Source organism: Pungitius pungitius, chromosome 16 (genome assembly GCF_949316345.1).
Source record: "Pungitius pungitius chromosome 16, fPunPun2.1, whole genome shotgun sequence".
NCBI lineage: Eukaryota > Metazoa > Chordata > Actinopteri > Perciformes > Gasterosteidae > Pungitius > Pungitius pungitius.
The window spans coordinates 10054532-10079312 of record NC_084915.1 but is presented as its reverse complement, the minus strand read 5'-3'; the positions used below and the strand labels follow the sequence as shown (position 1 = coordinate 10079312).

At 42.9% G+C, this 24781-nt stretch overlaps 3 protein-coding genes across 5 annotated transcripts; 1 reads left to right on the top strand and 2 right to left on the bottom strand.

The window, feature by feature from the left end:
• Positions 1-1466: 1466 nt before the first annotated feature.
• LOC119214988 (beta-crystallin A1-like) lies at positions 1467-7095 on the bottom strand. Of its 2 annotated transcripts, none has more exons than XM_037466707.2 (5): positions 5474-7095; positions 2326-2444; positions 2064-2205; positions 1821-1963; positions 1467-1680 (listed from the first exon to the last, which is right to left on the bottom strand). In XM_037466707.2, exons 1-5 carry the CDS (start codon positions 5678-5680, stop codon positions 1533-1535), a joined length of 759 nt encoding a protein of 252 aa, XP_037322604.2. In that variant the 5' UTR covers positions 5681-7095; the 3' UTR covers positions 1467-1532. The 2 variants fall into 2 exon arrangements, with proteins under 2 accessions (XP_037322604.2, XP_037322605.1); XM_037466708.1 differs by lacking the exon at positions 5474-7095 and adding an exon at positions 2584-2637.
• Positions 7096-7188: 93 nt separating this feature from the next.
• unc119b (unc-119 homolog b (C. elegans)) lies at positions 7189-18230 on the top strand. Of its 2 annotated transcripts, none has more exons than XM_037466704.2 (5): positions 7189-7504; positions 14775-14888; positions 15200-15299; positions 15394-15566; positions 16417-18230. In XM_037466704.2, exons 1-5 carry the CDS (start codon positions 7255-7257, stop codon positions 16527-16529), a joined length of 750 nt encoding a protein of 249 aa, XP_037322601.1. In that variant the 5' UTR covers positions 7189-7254; the 3' UTR covers positions 16530-18230. The 2 variants fall into 2 exon arrangements, with proteins under 2 accessions (XP_037322601.1, XP_037322603.1); XM_037466706.2 differs by lacking the exon at positions 7189-7504 and adding an exon at positions 14081-14099.
• A 294-nt stretch (positions 18231-18524) lies between these two features.
• LOC119214984 (solute carrier family 13 member 2-like) lies at positions 18525-24198 on the bottom strand. The gene is made up of 12 exons (XM_037466700.2): positions 23932-24198; positions 23054-23182; positions 22494-22630; positions 22035-22291; positions 21782-21959; positions 21572-21694; positions 20808-21017; positions 20186-20286; positions 19932-20047; positions 19378-19539; positions 19044-19181; positions 18525-18772 (listed from the first exon to the last, which is right to left on the bottom strand). The coding sequence occupies exons 1-12, from the start codon at positions 24031-24033 to the stop codon at positions 18641-18643; spliced, it is 1785 nt and encodes a 594-aa protein (XP_037322597.2). The 5' UTR covers positions 24034-24198; the 3' UTR covers positions 18525-18640.
• Between the last annotated feature and the right edge of the window lie 583 nt (positions 24199-24781).

Sequence of the window (24781 nt, the reverse complement as noted above, 5' to 3'; positions counted from 1 at the left end):
ACGACTGTCGCAAATTCTCCTTTTGCTCCACAGCGCCCCGTGGATGAGGAGAACAGCGCCCCCTGGTGGTCTCAGGCCGCAAGCGCACCACTGATGGAACCCACTCAGTATGACTGTCATCATCGCTGCCCACTCGATGTTGTCCCGAGGGTCAGAATGAGAAACACTTAGCGAAGGCCTAATGGGCTCATTAATTAATGATTGAAATACGCTCATTGCTGGACTAACGGTTTGTTTGTTTTTCTCCCATTGCTCCATTATGGTGACGGCTCCTTTACGTGAGTAGCAGAAATACCCAAGTGACTACTACTAATTATCACAATTGTTAGAAAACACAATTATTATTACCCGTATAATCTACAAATGGTATATTACATTAGTTAGAGCTATAGAGCAAGGACTAAACCATAAAGGCTTTTTTAAATCTTATCCATCAATAGTTGGGATGGGAGGCGGTCTGAGACCAATACAACTATTTCAATCTTAATTTTTGTGTAACTTACCAGTCAAGTTTGTTCCCCGTACTATTTTTAGCCGCATGATTCAGACTTTTGAGCTGATCCCATTGGCACTTTGAAGAAGACATGGCTGGTTAATATCATCTTATTCCAGTTGGGCTTCTTATATATTTTGTGTTGCAGCTCTTCAGTGAACTATGATTTGTTTCTGAAATATTCAACTCATGGTCCTAATTTTGTTTTTTGTAGCTCTGTCATTCAATTAAATAGGAATGTTGCACATATTATTTGCCCCATTTCATACTAATTTCCCCAAACGTCGGCCTGCTGTATTTGATATTTACAAACTTTGAGACCTCAACTAGTTAAAATGAGTGTATTTGGGAAACCCCATGACCGATCAGTGGGGTTTAAAGTAATTTATTCTCACTCAGACCGTTGTCCATGGTATTTACCTTATAAGTTTGTGTCTGATACAGGTATATTATTCTCTGAGCTTTGTTGCTCAGCAGTGTTGTCCACGTGTCAGTAAGGACACAGATTAAGGCACACGCCACTCCAATTGTGAATCTCACTGTTTCTTTGCTCGTTCTCTTTATTCATCATCACAGGCAGTCATGGAAATCACAATATCACAGCAAGACTGGTGATGGTGTTGATGTGGAATACAATGACGGTGATGATGATGATGATGAGATGATGATGATGATGACGACGATGATAATGCCATCAATGGTGGAGATGAAAAGGAGCAAATACTTTGAGGTGTTTTTGCCGTTGTGCAGTCAACCCCAGCAGACGAGGCCTCTCTTTTGCACTGATTCAGCTTTTTCTTTCATTTCTGTCATTCCTTTTTTCTGTCTTTCTTACATCATTCTTTTCTTTTGTGATGTTTCTTTAAAAAATGGAAAAGTGCTGTGGACAACTGACACCAGTAAGCACCTGAAGTCCATCCCGGTATCGTGCTTAGATTAGCCGGACCGGGAGATGGATGATGGGGGAGAGAAGGAAGGAAAGGAGGGAATGAAGTGCAAGAGGAGGAGATAAGAAAGTGTGATGGAAGCGTTTCCCCTCTCAGTGCTGGATCCTCCTGATGGACTGAATCTGGGGAGTCTGGGAGTGGGAGCCAAACTCACGGTAACACTTGTACTCTCCTCCACGACAGTCACACTCCATGATGTACTGGTAGCCGCGGTAACCAGGGTACTGGTAGCACACAAAGCTGCAGAAGCAAGAGAAAACACGCTCATTAAATGCAATCATCTAAATAATCAGAATACATGTAGCTCTGTGAGGAGCCAACGGTGCTCAAAGCAGAAGTGTGCGAGGCTTTCGGATTAAACATTGTGAAGATGGACTTACGCTCCGCTCTTGATGTGCATGGATCCAACCTCGTTGTTCATCCAGCCCATGGCCTGCAGAGAGGGGTAGTCATCGCACAGATCAAACTGACGACCCGTCATGTTCTCCATCTCGAAGATGGTCATGCGGGACTCCTTGTGGTTCTGTGCAAAAAAAGAGAGAGGAGGTTTTGCACAACTTGAGATGAGGCCTAGCCCCTGAAGGGAACTAAGGGTCTGTTGCTGTGCAGAGGGTTAGGCTTACAGCACAGCAGATGGGCCTGAAGGAGATCATCCTCTCAATGCGGTAGGAGTTGCTGCCACTGTAGGCCTCAAAGCGAGGGTAGTCTCCTTTCTCCAGGACAAACTGCTGGCCGCAGAAGCTAGAGTGCTCGTAGCCCACCCAGCTGCAAGGACAAAGTCAAAATAACAATGTCAGGAAGTTCTGTATCTCAAAATATTGCTCCATTTTGTTTTGGGAATCAGCTCCGGAATTTAATAAAAATAAAGAGTGAGGGGGTACGTACGCGCCACACTCGATCTTCAGGGAGCGGATGTTCTCCATCCCACACTCCATGATGTTCTGGCAGCTGGCGGTGAACTCCATACGCCTTCCCTGGAAGTGCTCCTGATCGTACACGGTGATCTGTAAAACACAGAGGACAACAACAAAAACTGATGAATGAAGGCGAGTCAAACTGATTAGTTCTAAAGTGAACATTTGAAACTAGTACTAGTTCCTGAGCTCGTGGTGCAATGTAATGTAAAATACACCAAATGCTTACCTTCCAAGGGCCCATGGGCATGGGGTTTATCTGAGCCATTTTGTCTTGCTTTTCAATAGTACCTATAGGGGAAAACACAAATGGTCAGGAAAAAGAAGACCTGTGTAATAAATAACCGTCTATTACTCAGCTGTTAATTGTCAAGCACATTTAACCTCCAGGTTTTTCACAAAACACGTCATCTGTTTGATAAATGTTACCTTAATGTATGTGTTCATTGCAACCAACTAAGCCTCCTCATTACTATAAGGTGATAAAGTGCACTAGAGACCCTAACCACATCATGTCCATAGATTGGTAAACTGTATTGTACTGTTAACTGGTTCCACCTACCCAAACTGGTGAAGTGTGTGTCGCAGGGTTCCACTGAACGGTCTGCAGAGAAGGTGTGAGTGGGCGTTTTTATACACCCATGGGTGACAGGGCCTGGGGGGTGACAGGGCCTGGGGGGGGAGGCACGTCGGGACCCAGTCAGCACTTTGCTTTGGGCTCAATTGTTTTGTTGTGTGAACCACTGAGGGGTTAAAACATGACGCACAGGGATTCATGCAAACAAAGAGAGAACATGTATATACTGCCATGTGTTAGATATGTGTGTTGGAGGAAAATCAGGGTAGTTTTAACCACAAGTATATATATAAATGCTTTTATTTTACTCATTGTCCAGTTTTTGTAATAATTTACACTCTTTCATCTTTTGGAAACTTTTGATGCATCAACAGAAATAAATCACATGTTGTATTGTCTTTTGTCATCATATTGACGACAAAAGACAAAAATTAGGCACATAGGTTGTTGAAGAAATACTCCTAATAAGAGCATGTACTCTATATTAATCATAAGTCAGTTAGTGCAAATCAAATCATAAAATGATTCTACATTTACATGGATTCACCTGGATTCTTTAAACATTATGAAGATATTAAAAAAATGATCCGTCTTTGATGAAAATATTTGAATAGACTTCTATAATTATTTTGTGTTGCACATGGTTTTTGTGCGCAGCATTCAGGTTTTGTATCTGTTTGTTATTGTTTGACGTAGTGAGTTTGTCTCGCTCTGACCAACATCCAGAATCAATCATTACATGTGTCCTTAATTTGTTTGTCAAGACCCGATCAATTGTTTGTCTCCCCCTGTGTTGACTAATTTGAAAATGCTTTTAACAGTAGAAGAAATCTCATTTCCTGAAACTTGACCATCAATTCTCATGACTTCTGTGAAAAACGGATCAATGACATCAACACAGGATTTGAAACAGGAAGATTCATCCTGTGTTAGAATCTAATCAAGATATTTTATGGATCATTTAAAAGAAAATCCACTTTGGGGGCCAACGTCGTCGGCATCAGAATCAAAGCGGAGTAGAGTTTGAACTAAATTGGCATCATTGGAGTGTGTTGGGTGTCCAGACAGATTCATCTTCTCAGTCGACAGAGTTGTCCCGTTTTCATGTTGCTATTTATTGCAAAAACTGCCCAAAGAAATAAATCAACAATGAGGGTTCGCATGGGCCGATGGCACCAACGGAAAGGTCACATTGGCTCCAGCGGCCGCAGGAACACAGGAAAATGTTATGAAAGAAGTCAAGTTGTTAGTAACTCATTTTACAGCCGATTGATCTGAACCATGCGATCCTCCCACCAAGCCAAGCACACACACACACACAGTGTTTTAAAGCATGCTGTATTGAATTTATTCCAAACATCTGAATCAAAAGCTGCATTTTACAGTGTTTCGCTGGATCATTTATTTTGTCATTGAAGTAGGAAATCATGGAGCGCACAAAACACAGAGACAGCAGCTGGTGGGCACTCCCTCCTCTCTCTTCTAGCTGGACAATACAAATTCAGGAGTGGCTTACTGAGGTCAGCACATTACCCAGACTCTCAGTCTGTGTGCATGTGGCTGTGTGATAGAATTCTCTGATTGCGTCCACAAAATCGAGTGAGAGAGATTCATGCTGTCATGTAACAAAACAGCAATAATGTTTTTACGAGTTCATTCCTGATGAAAAATACATGGATCCATTTGTGAGTCTGGATGTTATGTATTTGAGTTTGTGTGTGCCTCACCTATCCACGTGCCCATAATGTGAATCATTACACATCAAGGTGAAGGTTTCGTTTACGATTAGGTTGAAGGTAACATTTAGGATTAGGCTGGAAGCAGTTATTGTTAGAGTAAGTCTCCGGAATGTGAATCAAGGTAATGTCCTCAAAAGTCATGAAAACACCACTGTGTGTGTTAGTTTCTGCTGATGAGAGCAGCACCAGCAGCTCAGACTTGACAAAGAAACACGCAAACTCAGCAACGTGATGCAAAGAGCCCATAGTGACCATATGGGCGACTCTCAGTGCACACAGACCCATACAAATTGTGCAAATACAAGGAATAGGTCTGTTTTTTCAAATATTTTCCACGTAGATACACAGAATATACAGGCAAAGAAAACAAGGACAACCAAGAGGAACACAGCAACAACATTTAACAATACACAAAATTGAAACACAGAAGTGTGGAAGATAAAAACAAAAGACAGTCAAACATAATGCAGTTGTAAAACGGCTGTCATTATTATTATTTTTTAAGCACTGTTTTTGTTAACTTTAGAATTGAATACTAAAGTTTTGGTCAGCATACAAACAAAATCAAAAGTCATTTCCTTACTCGCTTTAATAAAAATAGCTGTGGGTCAAAAGAATCTGTTCTAACACACACAGTATGAAATGTTGACTTTATCCCTCAGAAACACATAAAAGCACCAAACCAGGCGGCCTCCAGGGTGCAATATTTCCTCATGAACCCGGTCAATCGGTGCAGGGCCAAGTGTGGAAACACGACGTTAGCTGCAAAAAATGTTCATCCTTGACACAAAATCTCCATACACTGAATATTTAGGGCCCTGCTTGTCTCTTTGTTGTTGCAGCGCAGGTGGTTCGACACCGTTATCATCACTGTGAGGGATAGTCATGTGTGACGGAGATCTCCAGTGAGTCATGCAGGGACTTACATGCATCAGTGAGAGAGACAGAAATAGGATGAATACCTCACAGAGCAGTTTCCATTCTGCTCTCTGGGGCCAAATTACCATCATTGTCCTTGAAGGTTCCTTGTTTACAGTTGTGATTGTTTTCAGCACCAACTTTAAATCCAAAGGCTGCAAAACGCTATTACAGCCAAATCTATCAATCTATATGTTGGGTGAATTAGACTACAGATCTTTGACATCACATTTGGGTCATTTTCAGGGAGCTGATTGCCACCCCAGAAATGTGTTATGATGCGACTACTGCAATAACACAGTATGAAACCATTTAGATTAGCAGTTAAAGTCTGCCATTTAGTCCTCAGTTTCTCAGGTCGGACCGTGTTGATGTGATCGTGGTTTCTGGCTCCCTGATTGATGCCAAACATATTCAGCTGTTTCCAGCGGAACAGCTGCAACGCATCTAGTCACTAACGCTGCAGCGCTTCAGTCCATCCCTCGTTGGTATCTCAGATGATGTTGTCTCTGTGCTCAGGCGGAACTTTGTGAATAGCTCTCCATCCTGGGTCCACCTGTACCGCACCACAACCCAGTACTAATTCATATGAAACATCTCTTGTTATTGGATCACTGTTAGTTCCATTCAAGTAACAGTGTGTGATATTCATGGGGATCCATTCGAAGAAATAGCATTAAGTATATTTTCATTGGTGTATAATCTCGTGCCATGTTGGGAGACGTGTGGAAGCGACATAAAAACCTCTGAATTGCACGTTGAGCCCCTTTAAGATTGGCAACATGTTCATTGTTTTGTATTGCGTTAGAATACACGTTAAAGGGATCTTGACATTGGTTTTGGTAATAGCTCAATTATCCAGCCAATTTAAAAATAATATTTTCAATCTTTTTCATCAGCTATCCAATGACAATTTTACACAATTATGTTTTTTTGTGCCAATGGCTATTTTCAATTTGTTTGTTTTTTAATTGAGTGTAAACTCAACATTTTACCTTCTTCCAACCTAAGAGATACATCATTTAGATTCATCTGTTTGAAAGTCGTGGCTTCATTTCCCACAAACTTCTATTAAAAAAGTCCTTACTCAAGAAGAATGGAAACATTTAAAGGACGTTCTTGCTGCCTTTGATCGCTCAACATCCTGTAAAACCCAATGTTTGTTCCTCAGCGGGTTTCCCATCCAGTCAGGTTGCGCGTTTGCGTGCTTTTTACGGTTGCCGCACAGATTGCGCGCAGAAGCACCAGCCGCTGAGACGCCCCCCTCCCTCCTTGACAGCAACTGCCATCTGCCGCCTCCTTTTTAGTTTCAAACCCAGCAGATGACCCCCCACTTACTGCCGTTTCGGCTGATACAGTTCAAATAGCGTCTCGAAAAAGCTTCTGCGCCGAAATCAGCCCTCTTTCCCCGCATTTTGCGCTCAGCCGACGGCGACCGCTTGCACGCGAGCCATCTGCGGCTGAGAGGAGACTGCGGGCTCAGGGAGACCAAGCGGATTGGAATTAAGCGCCGGATAACATACAACGACTGTGCATCCCTTCGGCGAAGGAGGGAGGGAGGGAGGGGGGGAGAGAGGGACGACGCTGTTTTGTGTCTCGGGAGCCCTGGGTGAGGAGAAGAGGGGAGGAGGAGGAGGAGGAGGAGGAGGAGGAGGAGGAGCGGAGAATGAGCTATTCTTGTACGGGCAGAGGCAGCAGCCAGGACCCGCCGACCGCTAAGAAGGCTGCCGGTGATAATCCGGGCAGAGACACCGGAGGCACAGGCAGCGGCAGCCCGCAGAACACGGCGGCGATGAGAGTGAAGAAGGGCTGCAACGCGACCGACGCGGGGGTCCCGGTGACCACGGAGGAGGACCTGCTCGGCGGCGCGGGGGTCACTCCGGAGGATGTTCTGGGCTTGCAGAAGATCACGCAGAGTAAGTTCCCCGCCCGGTTGACGAGTGACACGCAGAAGGACAAAGATGTTGACGCGTGCCAACGGAGTCGTGTATCACGCTATTGCTGGCGGCCCCTGAGAGCTTATTTATGTAATCTACTTAGGCCCTGTTCAAGCACATGGTGATGCATCAGTGGACCCCTCCACACCCCCCTCTGTTGCGAACGTTCACCTGGCTGCAGATGTGATGCCAGCTTCCCTGTTAGCTGTCAGCGGGTGTGCTGCTTAGAGTTTGAGAAAGTGAGAAGATTCCTCAAATGCAGATGTCAGTTAAGTTGCTGAACATGTGTACGACTTACATTTTATCCTAGGATCCTTTTTCCCGACTAGAAGGATGCAGAAGGAAAATGTCTGCTTTCTTCACTTCATTAGTTCACATTTAGTTCAGTGCCAAAGTTTTTAGCTGAGCGGAGAATGAAAACACCCAGGTGTCATACCTGCAGTGTTTGGGTCTAAATCTATTTTTTCTAAAATGTGTGGAATGCAGATATCTAAAGAAAAAACTTTTCCAACTCTGTGCAGCTGGTGTTGAAATGTTCACGCTGGACAGCATATCTGATCATGTTACTGGTGAAATCAGGAAAGCGGCAAAGTTGAGGCTCAGTCTGGCATCTCGTTCAAAAATGAAAAAACAACTTTGATTAAAGAATATTTTCTGCCTCATGCATTTTGAACACCATGTTGAAAAAGTCATATATAATTCATTAAAACTCAAACAAGCCTCTTATGCAGAAAACCAGGAGTGATAGCCGCCAATAAGCTCTTATGTGCAAAAGAACAGGTACATTTATCAGCAACTCAAGTCTTAAACCAGTGGTTAGCTAACAGGTGCATGCAGGGCATTTAACTATTTAAAGAACGGTACTTACACAACACGGTGACATTGGTGCGTTACAATGAGTGTGATAACCTGCAAAGAATTCTTCTCTTCTTGATTTTATTGTGGCTATTTTAACAGGCTCACATTGGGAGATAAGCAGCACAACTCTGCGTTTCGTGTCTTCTGCGGTGACACGAGTGTCTCTGATTGCCGCTAGTGAGCCATCGTAATGATTCCCTCTCCCACGCTGAACTTATTATGGTCTCGGAAACTCTCACTTTTCCATCTCGCAGAGCCGTCACTGAATAGGACGCGTGTGTGAATCACCACAGCGACGCGAACACATGCACGCTTGAGTCACCACGGCAACGGGAAGCATCTCCCCGTGGTTACAGCCATGGGAACATGCGTCTCTGTTCTGCTACCCATTTCCTTTCCTTTCCTCCTCTTCTTCCTTCTTCTCCCTTGCTTTGCCAGTACACACACACGCTGTCGCTTGATGGATGAGTCAAATCGGACGAATTCAATTCAATTCAATTCATTTTATTTTGTATAGCCCAAAATCGCAAATTACAAATTTGCCTCAGAGGGCTTTACAGTCTGTACACATGCAACATCCTCTGTCCCGAAACCCTCACATCGGCACAGGAAAAACTCCCCAAAACGAATGCGCACAAACTCGCACTTGCGTGTTAAACAAAGCAAGAAGCAGCATGAACAAAGCCACTGAAGCCCCTCTGTTGTTTGGTGACTGGTTTGTCTCAGTGGTTTCCTGCTGCTGCTCATTCTCAAAGTGGCTGAAATAAATTCCCTGCCGAAGTGGCGTGTTGCACATTCAACCAAACTCCGAGTTCCGTTATCCTTGACAACAGGAGTGGGTCGAAAACGTTGTTGTTTTAAGCAGTTTGTGGACATTTAGCAGGAGAAGAAACTTCCCTTCTGTGTTTGGTTTCTCAGAAAAATAATTTTCAGTTGCTAAGAATCATTTTCTACTCCAGCAAACAGGCTTTCTACTGATCTGATCCAAATTCATGTTTTGAACTCAATCCTAATCTTTCAAGTCCATTACAAACTCAGATCTGCAACAAGGACTCACCCGTAGACGTGTGTGGCTTTTAGCAAAGCAATTTATTATTATTTATTTTTGATATCATAAGATGAATCGAGTGTTTGGTTTGAATCTGAAACCATTTGTTGATTCAGTTCCTTTTTGTGGATGAAAGATTCAATCATTTCAATCAAACCATGCCAATCATTTTCTCATGTCAGCCTTTGATACGTGGGAATTTCATTTAAAAAAAACACTAAACTACTTCAGGTATTGTTAGTTCTGGCCCTAATTTTGTTAGTAACCGTCACAAAACGTAAAGAATATCCATCACAGTAATGTTTTCAAGTGGCTACATTTTTTCCTCACATTTTGGAAGGTAGAACCAGCCAATGTTGGGAAATGTTAGCTCAATAAATAACTTGACATGCTTATATAAGTTCATATTAGTAATTTAATATTTAATAAAACACATCAAATGTTGATAATGGTCGACGTAGACGGATGAAACCGTGTGACTGTGTGTGAACTCGCCGGTGGACCTGCGAGGGCTTTGGTGAGAAAAGCAGAACAGCCGAGAGGTTTTCCGTGAGAACATGTTCAGTTTACAAGCCACAAGGTCTGGTAAGCGCTCAGATCTCAAATAACCCACCGAGACCTGCAGTCCTGTCCCCCTGGACTCTTTTAGCAGTGTGCTGCAGCCGATCTGATGCGGTTAATTGCTCCGTACTCTCAAGTAAGTAATGTGGCGGCAGGAAACGAAACCGAGTCAAATATATCTGCTTGTCAAGATAACTACTGGGTTACAAGATTAGAGAAGGCCGCAGAGTGTGTCGTCACACAATCGGTCGGTCACTCATTGTGTCGTGACCTCCCTGTGGCCACAAGCAGGTAAATGCGGGTCAGTATCCCCACCGGCCGCTGTGAGCACGAGGCTCAAAGACGATGTGTGGGTCTTCTATGCTGACGTGGCAGTAGAAGACGTTGTGTGTTGCAGTTAAGCTGTCTCTGAGCTGTAGGGACCCGAGAGTGGAATGAAACCCAAGCACGCACTGCATTTCACACAGTGTTCACCAAAACCTCTTACAGTTTTTCTCGATTGTTTACACACATTTTCCTAAAGCATGCCTCATACTCTCAGAACTCCACACACAAATCAAAAAACACACACACAATGGGCAAAACCCCTCAATACTCCTGCAAAATGAAACTTTACATTCAAAACAATGTAATTTCTTCTCAAAATGGTATTTTGTTTTTCAAATGACACACACAAACCATCAAATGAATACATAAGAACCAGTTGAACACTAATGTGCTCAATGTAAAACATTATGATGAATGGAAAAAAACTTCTCCATTCATCATAATGACTTTGACCTTTTTTTTGTTCAGTGTTACACTTACTACAGACATTACATACATATGTGTTGTAAAATATTTTAGGATATTGTTTTTATACTCAGAACACACAAATACACGGTAACAAATATATTTTATTTTCCCCATGAAAACAATGCACACAGTGTACATCCCAACCAACACAAAGTTGCACATACAGTGGTCTACATACAAAACAACAGAAGAATTTACTGTATACAGTTACAGTAAAAAAGACTTAAGAAAAACTATGCTGCATCCTGTCTTCTGTTCCGGTTTCTTCCACAGAATCTCATCCACATCACAAGCAATGTTTTCCCTGGCCAAGCAGCGGGGGAAATATAAAATATAAATAAAGCATGTCCAATCCAGCCATGAAAAGCATCAACTGCTTTATCTCCACATGCGTCTTTCATAGCTTAGAGAAGGGTTTTATGCGTTTGTGGATTTCGGTCAAACACTTTCCATCTCCAGGCAGAAAAGAATTCCTCCATAGCTTTGGTCAACCAAAGTGACTCGGATCTCATCAGAGTTTACGGTCCTTGGCCTTCATCGTCCTCCTCCTCCCCTCGTCCTCCTCCGCCTCTTACTCTCACTCCTCTGCCTCTGTTTCTAATGTTGTCATCCATTGCTCCAAAACAGAAGAGCTCACCTGTTGCCCTTTTATGCTAAAGCTCTGATTCCTAATTGTAACGCTGTGTGACAGATGTTATCCCATGTGACGAGTCAGTGGGCAGAGTAGGGCAATTGACTTTAGAATTTTGAATGACAGTGTTTTTCTTGTGAAAACAAAATTTTCTTCATGAAAATTGTGCAGAGAATGCAGAGAAGTGTGTGTAGTGTTTTGAAAAAAGTGTGTTTTAGAACTGCAATTTGAGTGTTAAGCAAGAATTGTGCTTTAGTAGTTTAGCAGAATTGGTTCAGGGGGTTGGTGCATGAGTTACATGTTGTGGTCAAAATAGCCAAACTTCACCGGACTGTAGTCCATTGATGCTACAAGAGGATATTTCCTCCTATTTTGGTTTAAAAAATAAAATGAAATTGAATTGAGAAACTATGAGCTTTAGTAAATTTGAATTGATCGAAAACTGCATTTATTTTACTCAAAAAACCCACAAAATCATGATACTTGCATCTGTTTTGCACATGGTTGTTAAATGTTCTTCCTAAGATCTGTGCTGCAGCGGTATCTGGGTGAACTGCTAAAACAAGCGCAAAACTGTTTATTTCGGCTGAATCTAGGCCATGTGGTACCGTGTGTCTTGAACAGTGGGCCTGTCCATAAAATGCTGCTTTGTGCTGCGGCGATGGGACAGGAATCAGCAGCGAGAGGACAGAAAATATAATTATAATTAAGTTTTCTAATACCTGGTACACATTGAGTCTTTCTCTCTCTCAATCTCTCTGTGCCACTCCAATACTTTATGGGCTTCTCCCCCAATTCTCCATGGTCAGAAATGCCCAGGGCATCATTGGCTTTGTGACTACTATATTTTTGGTTTTAGGTGTGAATTTGAGGAATGCTGTTTGAACAATAATGCTGTTTAACACTGCGGCAAACACTCGTTGAGCAGCTGCTTTGTGAGATATCTTTACTTATTTCTTTACCACACTTTAAAATGGGGCACCCCCTCCCCCCCCTAAAATAATGTTAGCGAAAACACTTATGTTCTTTTTCAACAGGAAAACATCCCCAGAAAACATTTTACTTCACCCATCCGACATGAAACTGAAACAAGACGTGACTATAAGTGAAATATTGGATCTTGAGGTCGGTACGTTAGTCCTGTGATGAGGACACGTGACGTTTGAAGTCCCTGAGGGCTGATGTTCATGTTTTGAAGAAGTGGTTTGCAGAGAAGCTTCCTGTTTTCCAGCTGCTGCAGAGTTTCTGTTGTGCCGTCTTCTTGCGTTTCCTCATTCAAGTTCACGTCACCGAACGCTACGAACTCACAAGGGGGGCTTCTGGTTGTATGAGTCACGTGAAGACACACGGGGACACACGTCTGATCATGGTTTCATCAGCTTCTAGCAGCAAGTTATCCTCAGGTGTGTGTCTGTTTGTGTGTGACACAAGGTGAGATAGACTGTGTGTGATTTGCGACAAACAACCCCGGTTTTGAAAAGATGGCGTGAGAGCACACACACACACACACACACACACACACACACACACACACTCTCTCTCATTCAAACTCATACTCAGTACATTATGAGGCACAAAGGTACATTTTAGACTACAGAAAACACACAAACTGTTACCAATGCCCAGTTTGTCGCAGCCATAGATGTATGTTGTATTTTTAGAATGATCTGGCTGCTGTTTGTTGTGTGTGTGTGTGTGTGTGTGTGTGAGGCTGTGTGAGTCTCCAGGTGTTGTACGGCGCTGTGTGAGGCGCCTGAGCGGATGTGTTCAGAAGAGCCGACCTCAGCTTTCAGACTGACAGAGGAGCAAAGGCTTCAGAGCGTCACAACAGATCAGATCTGCTCCGTCAGGAAGGAAGGCGCTTTAAACGGAGTCGACAGCACGCTGGCACTTGGGGATATGTTTCTCCGCTGCGGCATGAACACACAGACATGAGAAATATCACGGAGGGAGCATTGTAAATAATCCAAGAGGGGAAGTGATTGTAGAAGTAATCCGCATCCAGGAGGCAAAAAAGCTCCAGCTTGGTAACAATGCAAGTACATTTCAACACTTTCCTCCTGAAGGGTGCTGACAAGAGAAAAAACTACAACTAATCAACAAAAAGTTGCACATTGTTGGAATCTTATTCAATCATTTTCTTAAAAAGTGGTTTGAGATTGTTGGAAGCATTTTTAGTTACTTAATTTTGATTTGTGCATTTTTGTTTTACACATTAAGCCGTCAGTTTGTGTCCCCAAAACAGATCCCTTTTATATCATTCTTACTTTGTAGAACTTGTACTTTTGATATTTTCTGACCCTTGTGTGTTTTTGACCACCCATCAACTCAACTAAATACAGGACAAAATCTACTGGCCAACAACAGAAAAGTTTCCTTTTGTCTGAATCAAATAAGCAAAATATGTAATATCTATTAAAAGAAAGAAAAACAGGCCTGAATGAGATGCAGAGTTGGGAGCTGATATGTGGACATGTGTTATTTTTACTGTTGCTGTGGACGTGTCCTAGTGAACAGCTGGTGGGTTGTTTGGACCGTCTGAGCTGCCGTCGTTAATGATTACGTTATCGCTAAGCCATCCCTTACGTTATCCCTACCGATAGACGTCCATGTCTACACTGTTGTTCCTCTTTGAGTAGAACGATGTGGTCCCACTGCGAGACGACAGCAGACTTGTTAACGTAAGTCACACGACTTCCACCCCCCCAACTCTCAAATCCCAAATAAATTTGTGGTGCGCATTTGTCCTCCGTGTGAGCTACGTGGACCCCGCGTGGAGATAATGCAGCGATGTTGAAGTTACATACGTCGGCCTGCGAAGTCATCAGATCAAGCAGTGTCTGCTGTGCTGGGAAACGCTAATAATAGGCGACACTGTGCAGGAAGGATTAGAGGAATCTAAATAACTTGTGTCTCTTTCATACTGGGTGTGTGTCTGTGAGTGTGTGTTTGTGCGCCTGCCATGTCCCATTTGTGAGGAAATTGCTCCTCAAACACTGTTTTACATTAAGATTTATGTCAGTTATTTTCAGAAGTAATTTCAGTGATGTAATATCTTCAGTATCAAAACTGTTTATTTTCAAGTACTTATTTACTTTTAATTTAGCTTCAACAATGAATAAAAGTAACTTAATAGCTCAGAAATTAGGTACTAACCCTTATATCTTAATTGGAATGTGGGTTTCAGAGCTAATTTCATAAAATTACTAATTTCATTATGAATAATCACAAACTGTTATAATTGTATCCTCTCTGAACACATTTTCCTCTCAAAAAGAATTGATCAGGGAGTAAAGAAGTGCATTCTTAGCAAGCGTCTTATATTATTCTTGCTCTCTCGTTTCCTATCTTTACAGATTATCTTTGCAGCCCAGACGAGAACATTTTCAACATCGACTTCACCAGGTTCAGGATCAGAGACATGGAGTCGGCCACGGTGCTGTTTGAAATCACCAAACCTCCAGCCGCAGGCGAGTCACTGACGTATTTCCTTCACTTAACCTTGATGTACCATGGAAATGTTTGCAGTGAATCACACACATCGACCCAACGAATCCATCCACTCCCTACCAACCACACGATGCTTTTTCTACCAAGAACATGCATGTTTTTTGTAGGCAGATATTGTATTGTTTTCTGACATTCACTTTAATACAATGCGTTTTGCAACAGTCAACCACAGGCGAGCCGAGGGAATATCCATAACCTGTTAACCTACTCCAACGGGTTTAATCTGATCTGATTCGGTTTCTGTTTCCGCACAAACTGATTCTGAATTTAGACAAAGCAGGAGAGAAGAGGAGTGTTGACCCAAACGCTGGCCGATTTGTCCGTTACCAGTTCACCCCGGCTTTTCTCCGGCTGCGCCAAGTTGGAGCCACGTAAGTGCGAACGTGTGAATCTTTATTCATGAGGAATGCGTCCTCTGCCTCTTTCATCATTTTGTGTCTGTTCGTCTGCCTTTTGTCACCGAAGTGTTGAGTTCACCGTTGGAGACATGCCGATAGAAAACTTCCGGATGATTGAGAGACATTATTTCAGAGAGAAGTTGCTCAAGAGCTTCGACTTTGAGTTTGGCTTCTGCATGCCCAGCAGCAAAAACACCTGTGAACACATCTACGAGTTTCCACCTCTGTCTGAAGACATCAGTAAGACAATGTTTTTTTCTTCATAATATTTACTCAATTAACAAAAGAGCTGTGGATCCTCCGATTGGTTCATTTGCAGGATTTTTGTAGTCTTTCACAAGCAAGAAAACTGTTCTTTGAGTTCTTTGTGAGGAAGCAGTGCTACGAGCTAAATGCTAAAATAGTATAGTAACAATAAAACTACGGTAACCTGCAGGTCTAACATTTACCAGGGAAACCATCACACTGCAATTGCTAATTGGCACACACCCATGACAGCCATCCATACACTGAGGACAGGACTCGGTGCCTGCTGTCCACCGGCCCTTTAAGAGGACAGGACAGACCGTCGTTCATTCGTTGGGGGTTAGGTGTCCAGACCAAGGACACACGGAGATGGACTCGATGAACCGCTGACCCTGTGATTTAAGGAGGACCCTTCTCTCCGCTGAGCCCACTAGTGCAAAGTACTAGTGGATTTGAATGTGTTTTGCATGAATTTATTCATGAACAAGACAAAGGGACACAATTGATATTGGCACTAAATTAAACGCTATTAAGACACTGATTAACATCAACTACCATTTAATCCAATCATCTCAAAAGCACAGAAGTGAATCCCATGATGATGCTAGAAAAAAGTTCCGGCATTTCCATATGTGCAGTTTTCATGAATGTCGTTACAACATTGTTGGACCAAAGTGGTTGACCAACATCGCCCCCCGACGGGCTGCTAACAAGCTACAAAGAACATAAATAGTGTTCGGTTATTCTAACTCATTTTAAAAATCTGAAAATTCAAATTGGATCCTGGACCCTTGGTTGTGATCCAGTGGTGTGACAGCAGTGATGTTTTTGTGTCCACCCTCAGTCAGAGAGATGGTCTTGCACCCGTACGAGACGCAGTCCGACAGCTTCTACTTTGTGGACAATAAGCTGGTGATGCACAACAAGGCGGACTACTCGTACAACGGCGGGACGTAGAGAGCACACGTCGACTCGGGAGACGGGCGGATGCACGAGTGCATGGCGTTAACATCCCGTCGATCCAGCTGCCGCTCGCACCTTTATCCTCCTTTCTTCTCGTATCTCTTTCTCCTGCCGAGAGAGCGCCATCCAGAAAACAGCCGCACACACGTGTCAGTCACAAACTGATTGTGCGCTTGTGTGTGTGTGTTTGTGTGTGTGTGTGTGTGTTCACAGCATGGCGTGGGTTTTTTTTTTTTGGTCACATGATAAACCAGCAAGCAACTCATGAGATGATTTTTTTGCTCTCCAGCCCAAACGTGTGATGTGAAAAAAAATCAAAAACCTCTATCTTGAAATATTAAGACTTTCATTCATATTGCTGTGTTTTAGGGTTTTGGAACAAATATTTGCATTTAAACATGTGATTTCTAAGGACTTCAATTTTTCCTCTCCGTTTCAGTAGGTGAGCTTTTTGGAGTGTCTGTGTGTATTTTGTGTAACTGTCTGTCAGGGTGAAGCATGATTAATGGTCTGGTAAGAATATATTAACTTAAACGTCAATAATGTGGTCACTTGGTTTCTATTAAAGGTTAAATAGATTTTGAAACCTGTTCATCAGACCTGTTTTCTTTACTCCTTTTATTTTGGTTTTGAGTTGTGTGGCGTGTGTTACTTGTAGAGCGTATTTGTTTATTGTCTTTGCTCAAAGCACAACATGTCTACAGAACACACTTGTGAAAATGAGCTAATCTGATATGACCCTGTAGGTACTTGTCATGTACTAGTTTTACTTTACCACCCTGATGTTGCTTTGTTTGGGTCATAAAGAACTTGTTAAACATTTTGTTAGGTTGAAGTTGTTGTTTGGAAGCATATTATAAAAGAACAGAAGGAACATTTAATTTTTCAATCTTGATATGTTTTAATCAGATTTGTGTTGTACAACAAAGGAAAAAGATGGGAATGTAGCAGAAATACGCCTAAAATCTCATATATTTCTGTTTGTATGAAATCTAATGTCTGTTTCTCCATCTGTCGGTCTCATTTCTCTTCTGTCCATTTCTTGTTCCTTTCATTTCTGCCTCTCGCACATGTCCGTCTCTCCTTTTTTTAAACACATTCTAGTAAGTTAGGACCTGAGTGTTGATCTGTTATTTGAGGGAATCTACTACGCAGAGAGTCTTTGGATTGTACTGTGCACACTTGGCGTTCTCTCTGACTATACAGAGACACAACAGGACTCAAAAAGGGTACAAATAGATATTTTAATTCAGCATATACTTTTCTATTTGAAGCACATCAAAATAGATTTGGTGTTTTTTAGTGCTCCAGCAGTAAAATCCACCCGTCTACAAAAGCTATTTTTGCAAATATTAGATGAGTCAGGACGTAACTTACACATATGCACCCGTTGTGTTTTAAGGTCAACACAGGAGAATGGTAAGAATGCATCCATCAGATCTGACTTTGTATTAGTCTGCACAAGTTGATGATTGTCAGTTAAAGGAAATTATTTAATGGAAATAATTGGACAGACATGACAAGCTCAAATTGGTTAACCTTGAGTTGAATGGTATCAAAAAATGTAACATAAGTAGAGCAGATTTATTTTTGATTGATTGTTACTCATGTAGAAATGGTTTTGAACTTGTTCTTGACCTTTCAAATGTTGGTATGAATGAACAAAAATAAAGATTCACGGAGCTTTTAACAATACCACACTGTCTTGTTTTTGTGAGTGAGATATTTTATATTTTGTTTACATACTATTATTCAGAATACAAATAGCTCTAGTACATAAATGTGGAAAAAATACACTGCTGAGTTGTTACCATCCCGTAAATGTACAGTTTATAACATTTACCTGGAACAACCACAGTAGATACTGACCCCCAACACAACCATCTTGTGTTGGCAGTTTTTATTATAAAGTTAGCCATCAAACAGCATTTTCATCTAAATACACATGGTCTAATTATGGAATTGATGTTATTTTGTTTTAAGCCTACCACAGAACACACAGAAATTTTTACAAGTAAGTCAAAAACCCTAAAAAAATGAGTTTCTTTAAAAATATATTCTGTGTCATTCCAGTTGTCCATATTCCTTCTGCAGCCTTCCCCCACTCACGGTTTTCTCTTGGTAATGTTGGCCCAATGAGGTATGGTTCCCAAGTCAAACAAGGTGTGTCCCCAGGTGTTGATGCCTATATTAACAGTCAAAATCCCAATGACGTTCAGCACAAAGCCGCTTTTAACCTGAGGAACACACAGTGATATTCAGATTAGCATAGCAAGAGCAGAGGAAAAATACACTTTGAAGCCCGTTAAAAGTCTAAAAAGCCAATTTATGCTTCAATCTCAAACCCTACAAACCCCTAAAAATAAAAGACTAATAAATAAATAAATAAATAAGTGAATTACACTTGACCTACCCCAACAAAGACTTCTTTTGAATTAAGCCCTCCAAACAATGCTCATATAAAGGACTGTCGCAACATTAATTGTGTATTCTGAGTACGAGCCTCACCATGTCCATGACTTTGAGTTTTCCAAAAGCGAAGGCGATGGCGTTGGGCGGTGTGGCCACGGGCAGCATGAAGGCCAGATTGGCAGCGACGGTGCAGGGAATCATCACGTACAGCGGGTGTATCTTAATGGCTACAGCCTGGCCGGATCACGCAGCACAGTTAAACACAATGGAGAGGCTGTGTGTGTGTGTGTGTGTGTGTGTGTGTGTGTGTGTGTGTGTGTGTGTGTGTGTGTGTGTGTGTGTGTGTGTGTGTGTGTGTGTGTGTGTGTGTGTTTGTGTGTGTGTGTGTGTGTGTGTGTGTGTGTGTGTGTGCGTGTGGCCCTCTGTTTACCATTGAGGCCAGGATGGGCAGGAACAGGGTGGTGGTGGCTGTGTTGCTGGAGCACTCTGTGAATGTGGCCACCAGCATGCAGAGCAGCAACGAGATGGCGTAGGGGGGAATTTGCTGCAGAGGTGTCAGGCTTTCTCCCAGCCACTTGGACAGACCGGACTCCTGTTGGAAAACATTTCTTTTTGCAGAACTGGCGTTTGAAAAGCAGTAACCGGACTAGATTAACTCTTAAAGTTGGTGTTGTACAGTAGATACTTCCAGAGTCAGTTATCCACTGTAGATGGCAGTCAGCGAGTTCCTGGTAGGTAGAAGCAGACATAAAACAATGCCCAGCTGTAGACAGAGGAAGCAGCAAGAGACACCGCAAATAGAATATTTGCACAAGTATTTCTACAAAAGTCCTTCTTTTGGACAGCAGTGCACTGCTTTGCGTAGTTTTCAACCAACCATAGAGTCATGCTGCTCGCCCTCTACTGCAGATAATACACTGACTGCGGCCTACCGACCACAACCTGACTTCCCATAATGAGTACGGTAACCCTCTGGGTGTTTACCTCACTTCCAGCAGCCAGAGCGAAGCCTCCTCCCAGCAGCAGGATGATGTGCCAGGGCATCCGCTCGTGGACTACCTGCCAGTGCAGCAGAGCTGGGGGAGCTTTTACCATCTTACCTGTGACACCCCGACGACGTGTGGACAGGAAAAGTCACAAGATTTAAAAAGGCATTGGGATGTCCTCTAAAAATCATCCAGGGTTACAATGAGCTGACATTTAGGTCCCAAAAACAATTGTTTTGTTGTTGAATTCACCTTCGCCGTCGTTGCCGTAGCCTCCGCACCTGGGCATCTGGGAGGGGATGACGAAGAACAGCAGCGACATTAAGATAGCGACGGTTCCATCGGACACAAACCTGAAAAGCAAAATTGTTCCACATATTGTAATTTGAATGTGTTGCTGCCATGTTTCTCTTGCTCTGTTTTCACAGTGGAAACAATCAAACTAAGAACAGACGCGCATTTCTCTGCGAGTCATCGAATAGTTTTACATCTTGTTGGATCTGAAAATATTCTAAAGTCAATAAGCCAGATGGCAACACCAACAAAGCGTAACAGTGCAGCGCTCGAAAGGTTTCTGACCACTCACACCCATTTGTTCTTACAGATCACACACATCTTTATCATTAAGAATTATCTGTATCAGCATGGCCTATGGTTAAGGAGCATATATGTGACCTGTAACAGTGTGTCTCATTGAGTTATTAGTAATTAGACAGTAATAATGTGTCAATATCAGACTTTGGCTGCACAGGCAATGGATCAATTCACCTAATTTTACTCTTCTCTTGGGATTTGTTGGCAATATGAATAATATATACGTACTGTTTGAAGTCATAACCAAAACGAAAAATGTAGAAAAGCAAAAATGACTCACGGTCCTCCCTTATTGAAGAGCAGTGTTGCCCAGCCGTCAATGAAGCCCGGCTCCCTGGTGAACCAGAGGCCTATCAGCAGGGCGAAGATGGTGAGCACGGCCCACTCAGCGAACGTCATGCCCCCCAGCTTATTGTACTCCTGCCTCATCACCCTGTACGCCTCCTCATCCTTGTTGCTTTTCAGGCAGCAGCCAAATGACTTCTTCAAGCTGAGGGGAAAAGTACAAAGTGCAAACATGCCACGGATTTGGAAAAATAAACGTTGGAGGGATTAGAAGTGTGGATTAAAGTTAACGGTTGAACGAATCATGGATTTACAGGACTTCTTTCATAGTAGAAGTAGAAGTACTATATAGTAACATGTTTGGATAAAATCTCTTTATCTAATTAAAGCATATTAAAAACAGAAAGTCACAGTCGTACTGCCTGAGCATAAAATGTCTTGAAATGTGGATTTGTCCCAAATACAAGAGCCGTTGCTGCTTCTTGTACCATAAAAAGGATGATTTTTATGGCTAAGCTGTGTGACATTAGTACTGGTATACTACATTCACATCAAACAGATCAGCCGCTGACTGTGTAACTGCAATTATTATTACAACAGACCTTTTTCCCAGCAGGTGTTTTGCAATCTGATCACTCAAACGGCTCGTAAACCTTAACGTGTGGACAGCTTTAGTACTTTGAGAAATAAATACCACATGATGTGAATGAGACGTTTTAAAGGTTTAGTTCTGACTGTAGTAAGCATAAGATGTCTTACTTGAAGCCCAGAAACGTAAACTGGAGCCAGAGAAAAGCAAACACCAGCATGAGCACCGCGTTGGGAAAAGCGAAGACAAACCAGCTGGCAAAGTTGATGACATCATCATTCCCTGGGAAGAGCCTTCACACAGATGAGAAAGTAAGGGGGATGAGAGGTGGGCAGAGACAGCTGTGGTGATAACTCTCTCTTGTTTTGTCGGTGCCTTACTCGTCGACCTGACCCTTCAGGATGAGGTTTGGGGTCGTGCCGGTGAGCGTTGCCGTGCCTCCGATGCTGGCAGAGTAACACACACACAGACTCATCCCTTTGGTCAGGTGCTGGTACTTCACCTCCCTTGCTTTCCTCTTGAACTCCTGCAGTGAGACCGCCCTCCGCTCATCGCCATCTAGAGCGCGAGGCGTGCAGTGACTTGAAGTTATAGTAAAGGATACTGTAATAGCCACCAGACTTTGCTACGTACCCTCTCCCATCTCCAGCTGGACGTTGTTATCTGGCTGTTTCTCGTCCATCTTTTCCTCTCTAGTTTGTCTGCTCTCCAGCTCAAGCGCGGGGTTCTCCACGGCTGCAGCGCGCAAATCTCGCTCGTCCGCCAGAGCCTCTGTGGCCTTCAGCTGCTCCAGCACGGCCTGGGCTATGGGCAGCATCATGGCTGTGGTGGCCGAGTTGCTGATCCACATGGACAGGAGGGACGAGACGATCATGAAGCCCAGCATCAACCTGTGTGAGAGGGTGTTTAATGGGAGGCTCACGAGCAGAACAGTATGATGGCGAATAAAACGGCGGGTTTTGCTGCTTGGTTCTGTGCATTTTCTCTAAATTCCGGCATGTCTTGTGAAATGGTTGAAGCAGAGGTCTCTGTTTTGTCTTTGTATTTGCATCCATGACAAAGATGTGTCACGTGGCCATCATGTTTCCTTACAGGGCCGGACGGACGCCAACCACCAGCAGAACCCGCAGGGCGATGCGCTTATGAAGGCTCCAGTACTCCACTGCGATGGCCACCAACAGGCCACCGATGAACAGCATGTTGGAATCTTTCAGATACTCAATACTGACCTGAAATACATGACACCGACACAGATGCCGCTTTTGAACTATGAACAATGACCTGTGAACATACATAATGTATCACTTGATTTGTTTTATGAGCAATAAAAGTCAAACACTGGATCGGCAGGTCTGACGCTTCAGTCTCCATAGTTTCCCGAGACTGAGGATCAGATCAAGACTTTTAGAATGTAGTGTTTCGTTCCAGCTCTACCTGAGCTTTTACAAGCCAGAGAGCCAAATATGAGGTTACAGTAAGAACACAAGTCAGCTGCCTTTACATTTTCTCCCCTTTTATGATTGTTTGTTCAGGTGAGAGATTGTATCCTGTCATAGAAGCGGGCTCATTGTGCTGAAAAGGTACGACAGGTGTTGTTTAAGAAGATTGAAGCGGGCGCGTAATGAAACACAAAAGTTAAATAAGTCCAATACGTCTCCAGCCTTCATGATGCCCATCATGGGGAAGAGGACGACTGGCAGCAGGGCCGTCACAGGTAGAGGTATACACTCTGTGCACCAGTACAGAGCCATGAGGACGATAACATAACCACATCTGGCTTCCTGTAAAACACACACACACAACACAACACACTCTGGTTGGGTGTAAGTGACAAACATTGCGTCATTGGTGCAACGTTATATTATTGTATATCATCTGAAGCTCTCATATTCAACATGAGAGATTCAAAGTAGAGATCCAGTTTTTATGGCCCAAATAACACGCAGACATAAACAAACACAGGCAGACTTTACCGCGAGTTCATACACTACGTCGGCTTTCTCCTCATTTGTCCTTCTTCTCCAGCGTCTTTTTCAAAGGCAATAACCCTTCACACAAGGAGATAACAGCAACCCTTGATGTGCTCTTGTCTCACTAGATAACTGCTCCTCGCTGTGTAAACCACGCACTGCCCACGAGAGCTCGCTTGTTGATAACAATTCATTATGCATCCATTGTAATATCCATACTGCCAAAAATATTGGGTTTGCCCTTAATACCCTTTCTTTTAAGCTATAAAATAATTTGGTTGTCAGATGGTTATCCTTAGCAACCAACCAACCAAGTTACCGCTCCCAAAAAAAGGATTCTGGCAGATAAACTCATGAAAGGACAAGTTGTCATTGTCACACTTGGTTTGATGTAAAGATTAAACTAACAAGATTTAACAGTGACTGTTTCCCCCTGTTTTTAGTCCATATGCTGAGTTATGCTAACAATTTCTGGCTGTACTTGTATATTTATATTGTCTCCATCGGGGTATTTACTTTGTTTTTACAGCTGTCTTTCAATCACACGCACACACACTCACCGATGTGGGGATGATGAGTGGCAGAGGAAGGAGCGCAATTGGAGTGACAACGATGATGATGTAGTTTCTGTGGTACCACAGCCACTTCAGCCATCTAGCCATGATTCTCCTGGAAGAAGCCAACGGGAGGGAAAAACTATCCACAATATAATATATACTGTATAATATTACTCAAAAGGGGCTGCCGAAAAAGAGTAAAAAAGACTCTAGTGACAACATACAGGTGAAGCTAAGGAAACACAGATGTGCCACACAGAGAACAACTGAGGTAATGTGAGCAATAACAATTGGCGTGGGGGGGCGGGGGGGGGACTCTTTATATCTCGAGTTGCAAATCAAACATTAACCCAGCACCAAAGAGACGAGAATCCGTGTCAGAGAAGGAAATGGCGCCATTGGGAAAGAGAGGAAGGTATTAGTAAAGGTGGCGATAGGAAGTAGGATAGCCCAACGGTTTATCTTCTGGAGAGCAGTCTGTCAGGTCAAAGGTCAGCCAGCTAAAGGAAATAATCTGTGAGCACAAAGCCACTTAGCCACTGTGTCTTCAGAGCGAGAGGGACAGAAATGATTTGGTGTCTGACATGTGTCGGCTCAGAAAGAGAAATAAAACACTAAGATAAATGGTTACTCGGCTGATATGACTGGTGGTTCATAACTATACGGCACACACGGTGTTTGTTATCACACATACATTCATACACGACATACTTACCACTATACTTTAAAGGGTGAAAGCTAGCGGAGCTTCACAGCCTGGAGACAGCAAGCCTGGCTTTGTGAATGGTAACAGCAGCTCCTCTAAAGCTCCCCTATTAACATTGTGTTAAACATGAAACCAGAGTGCACAGTA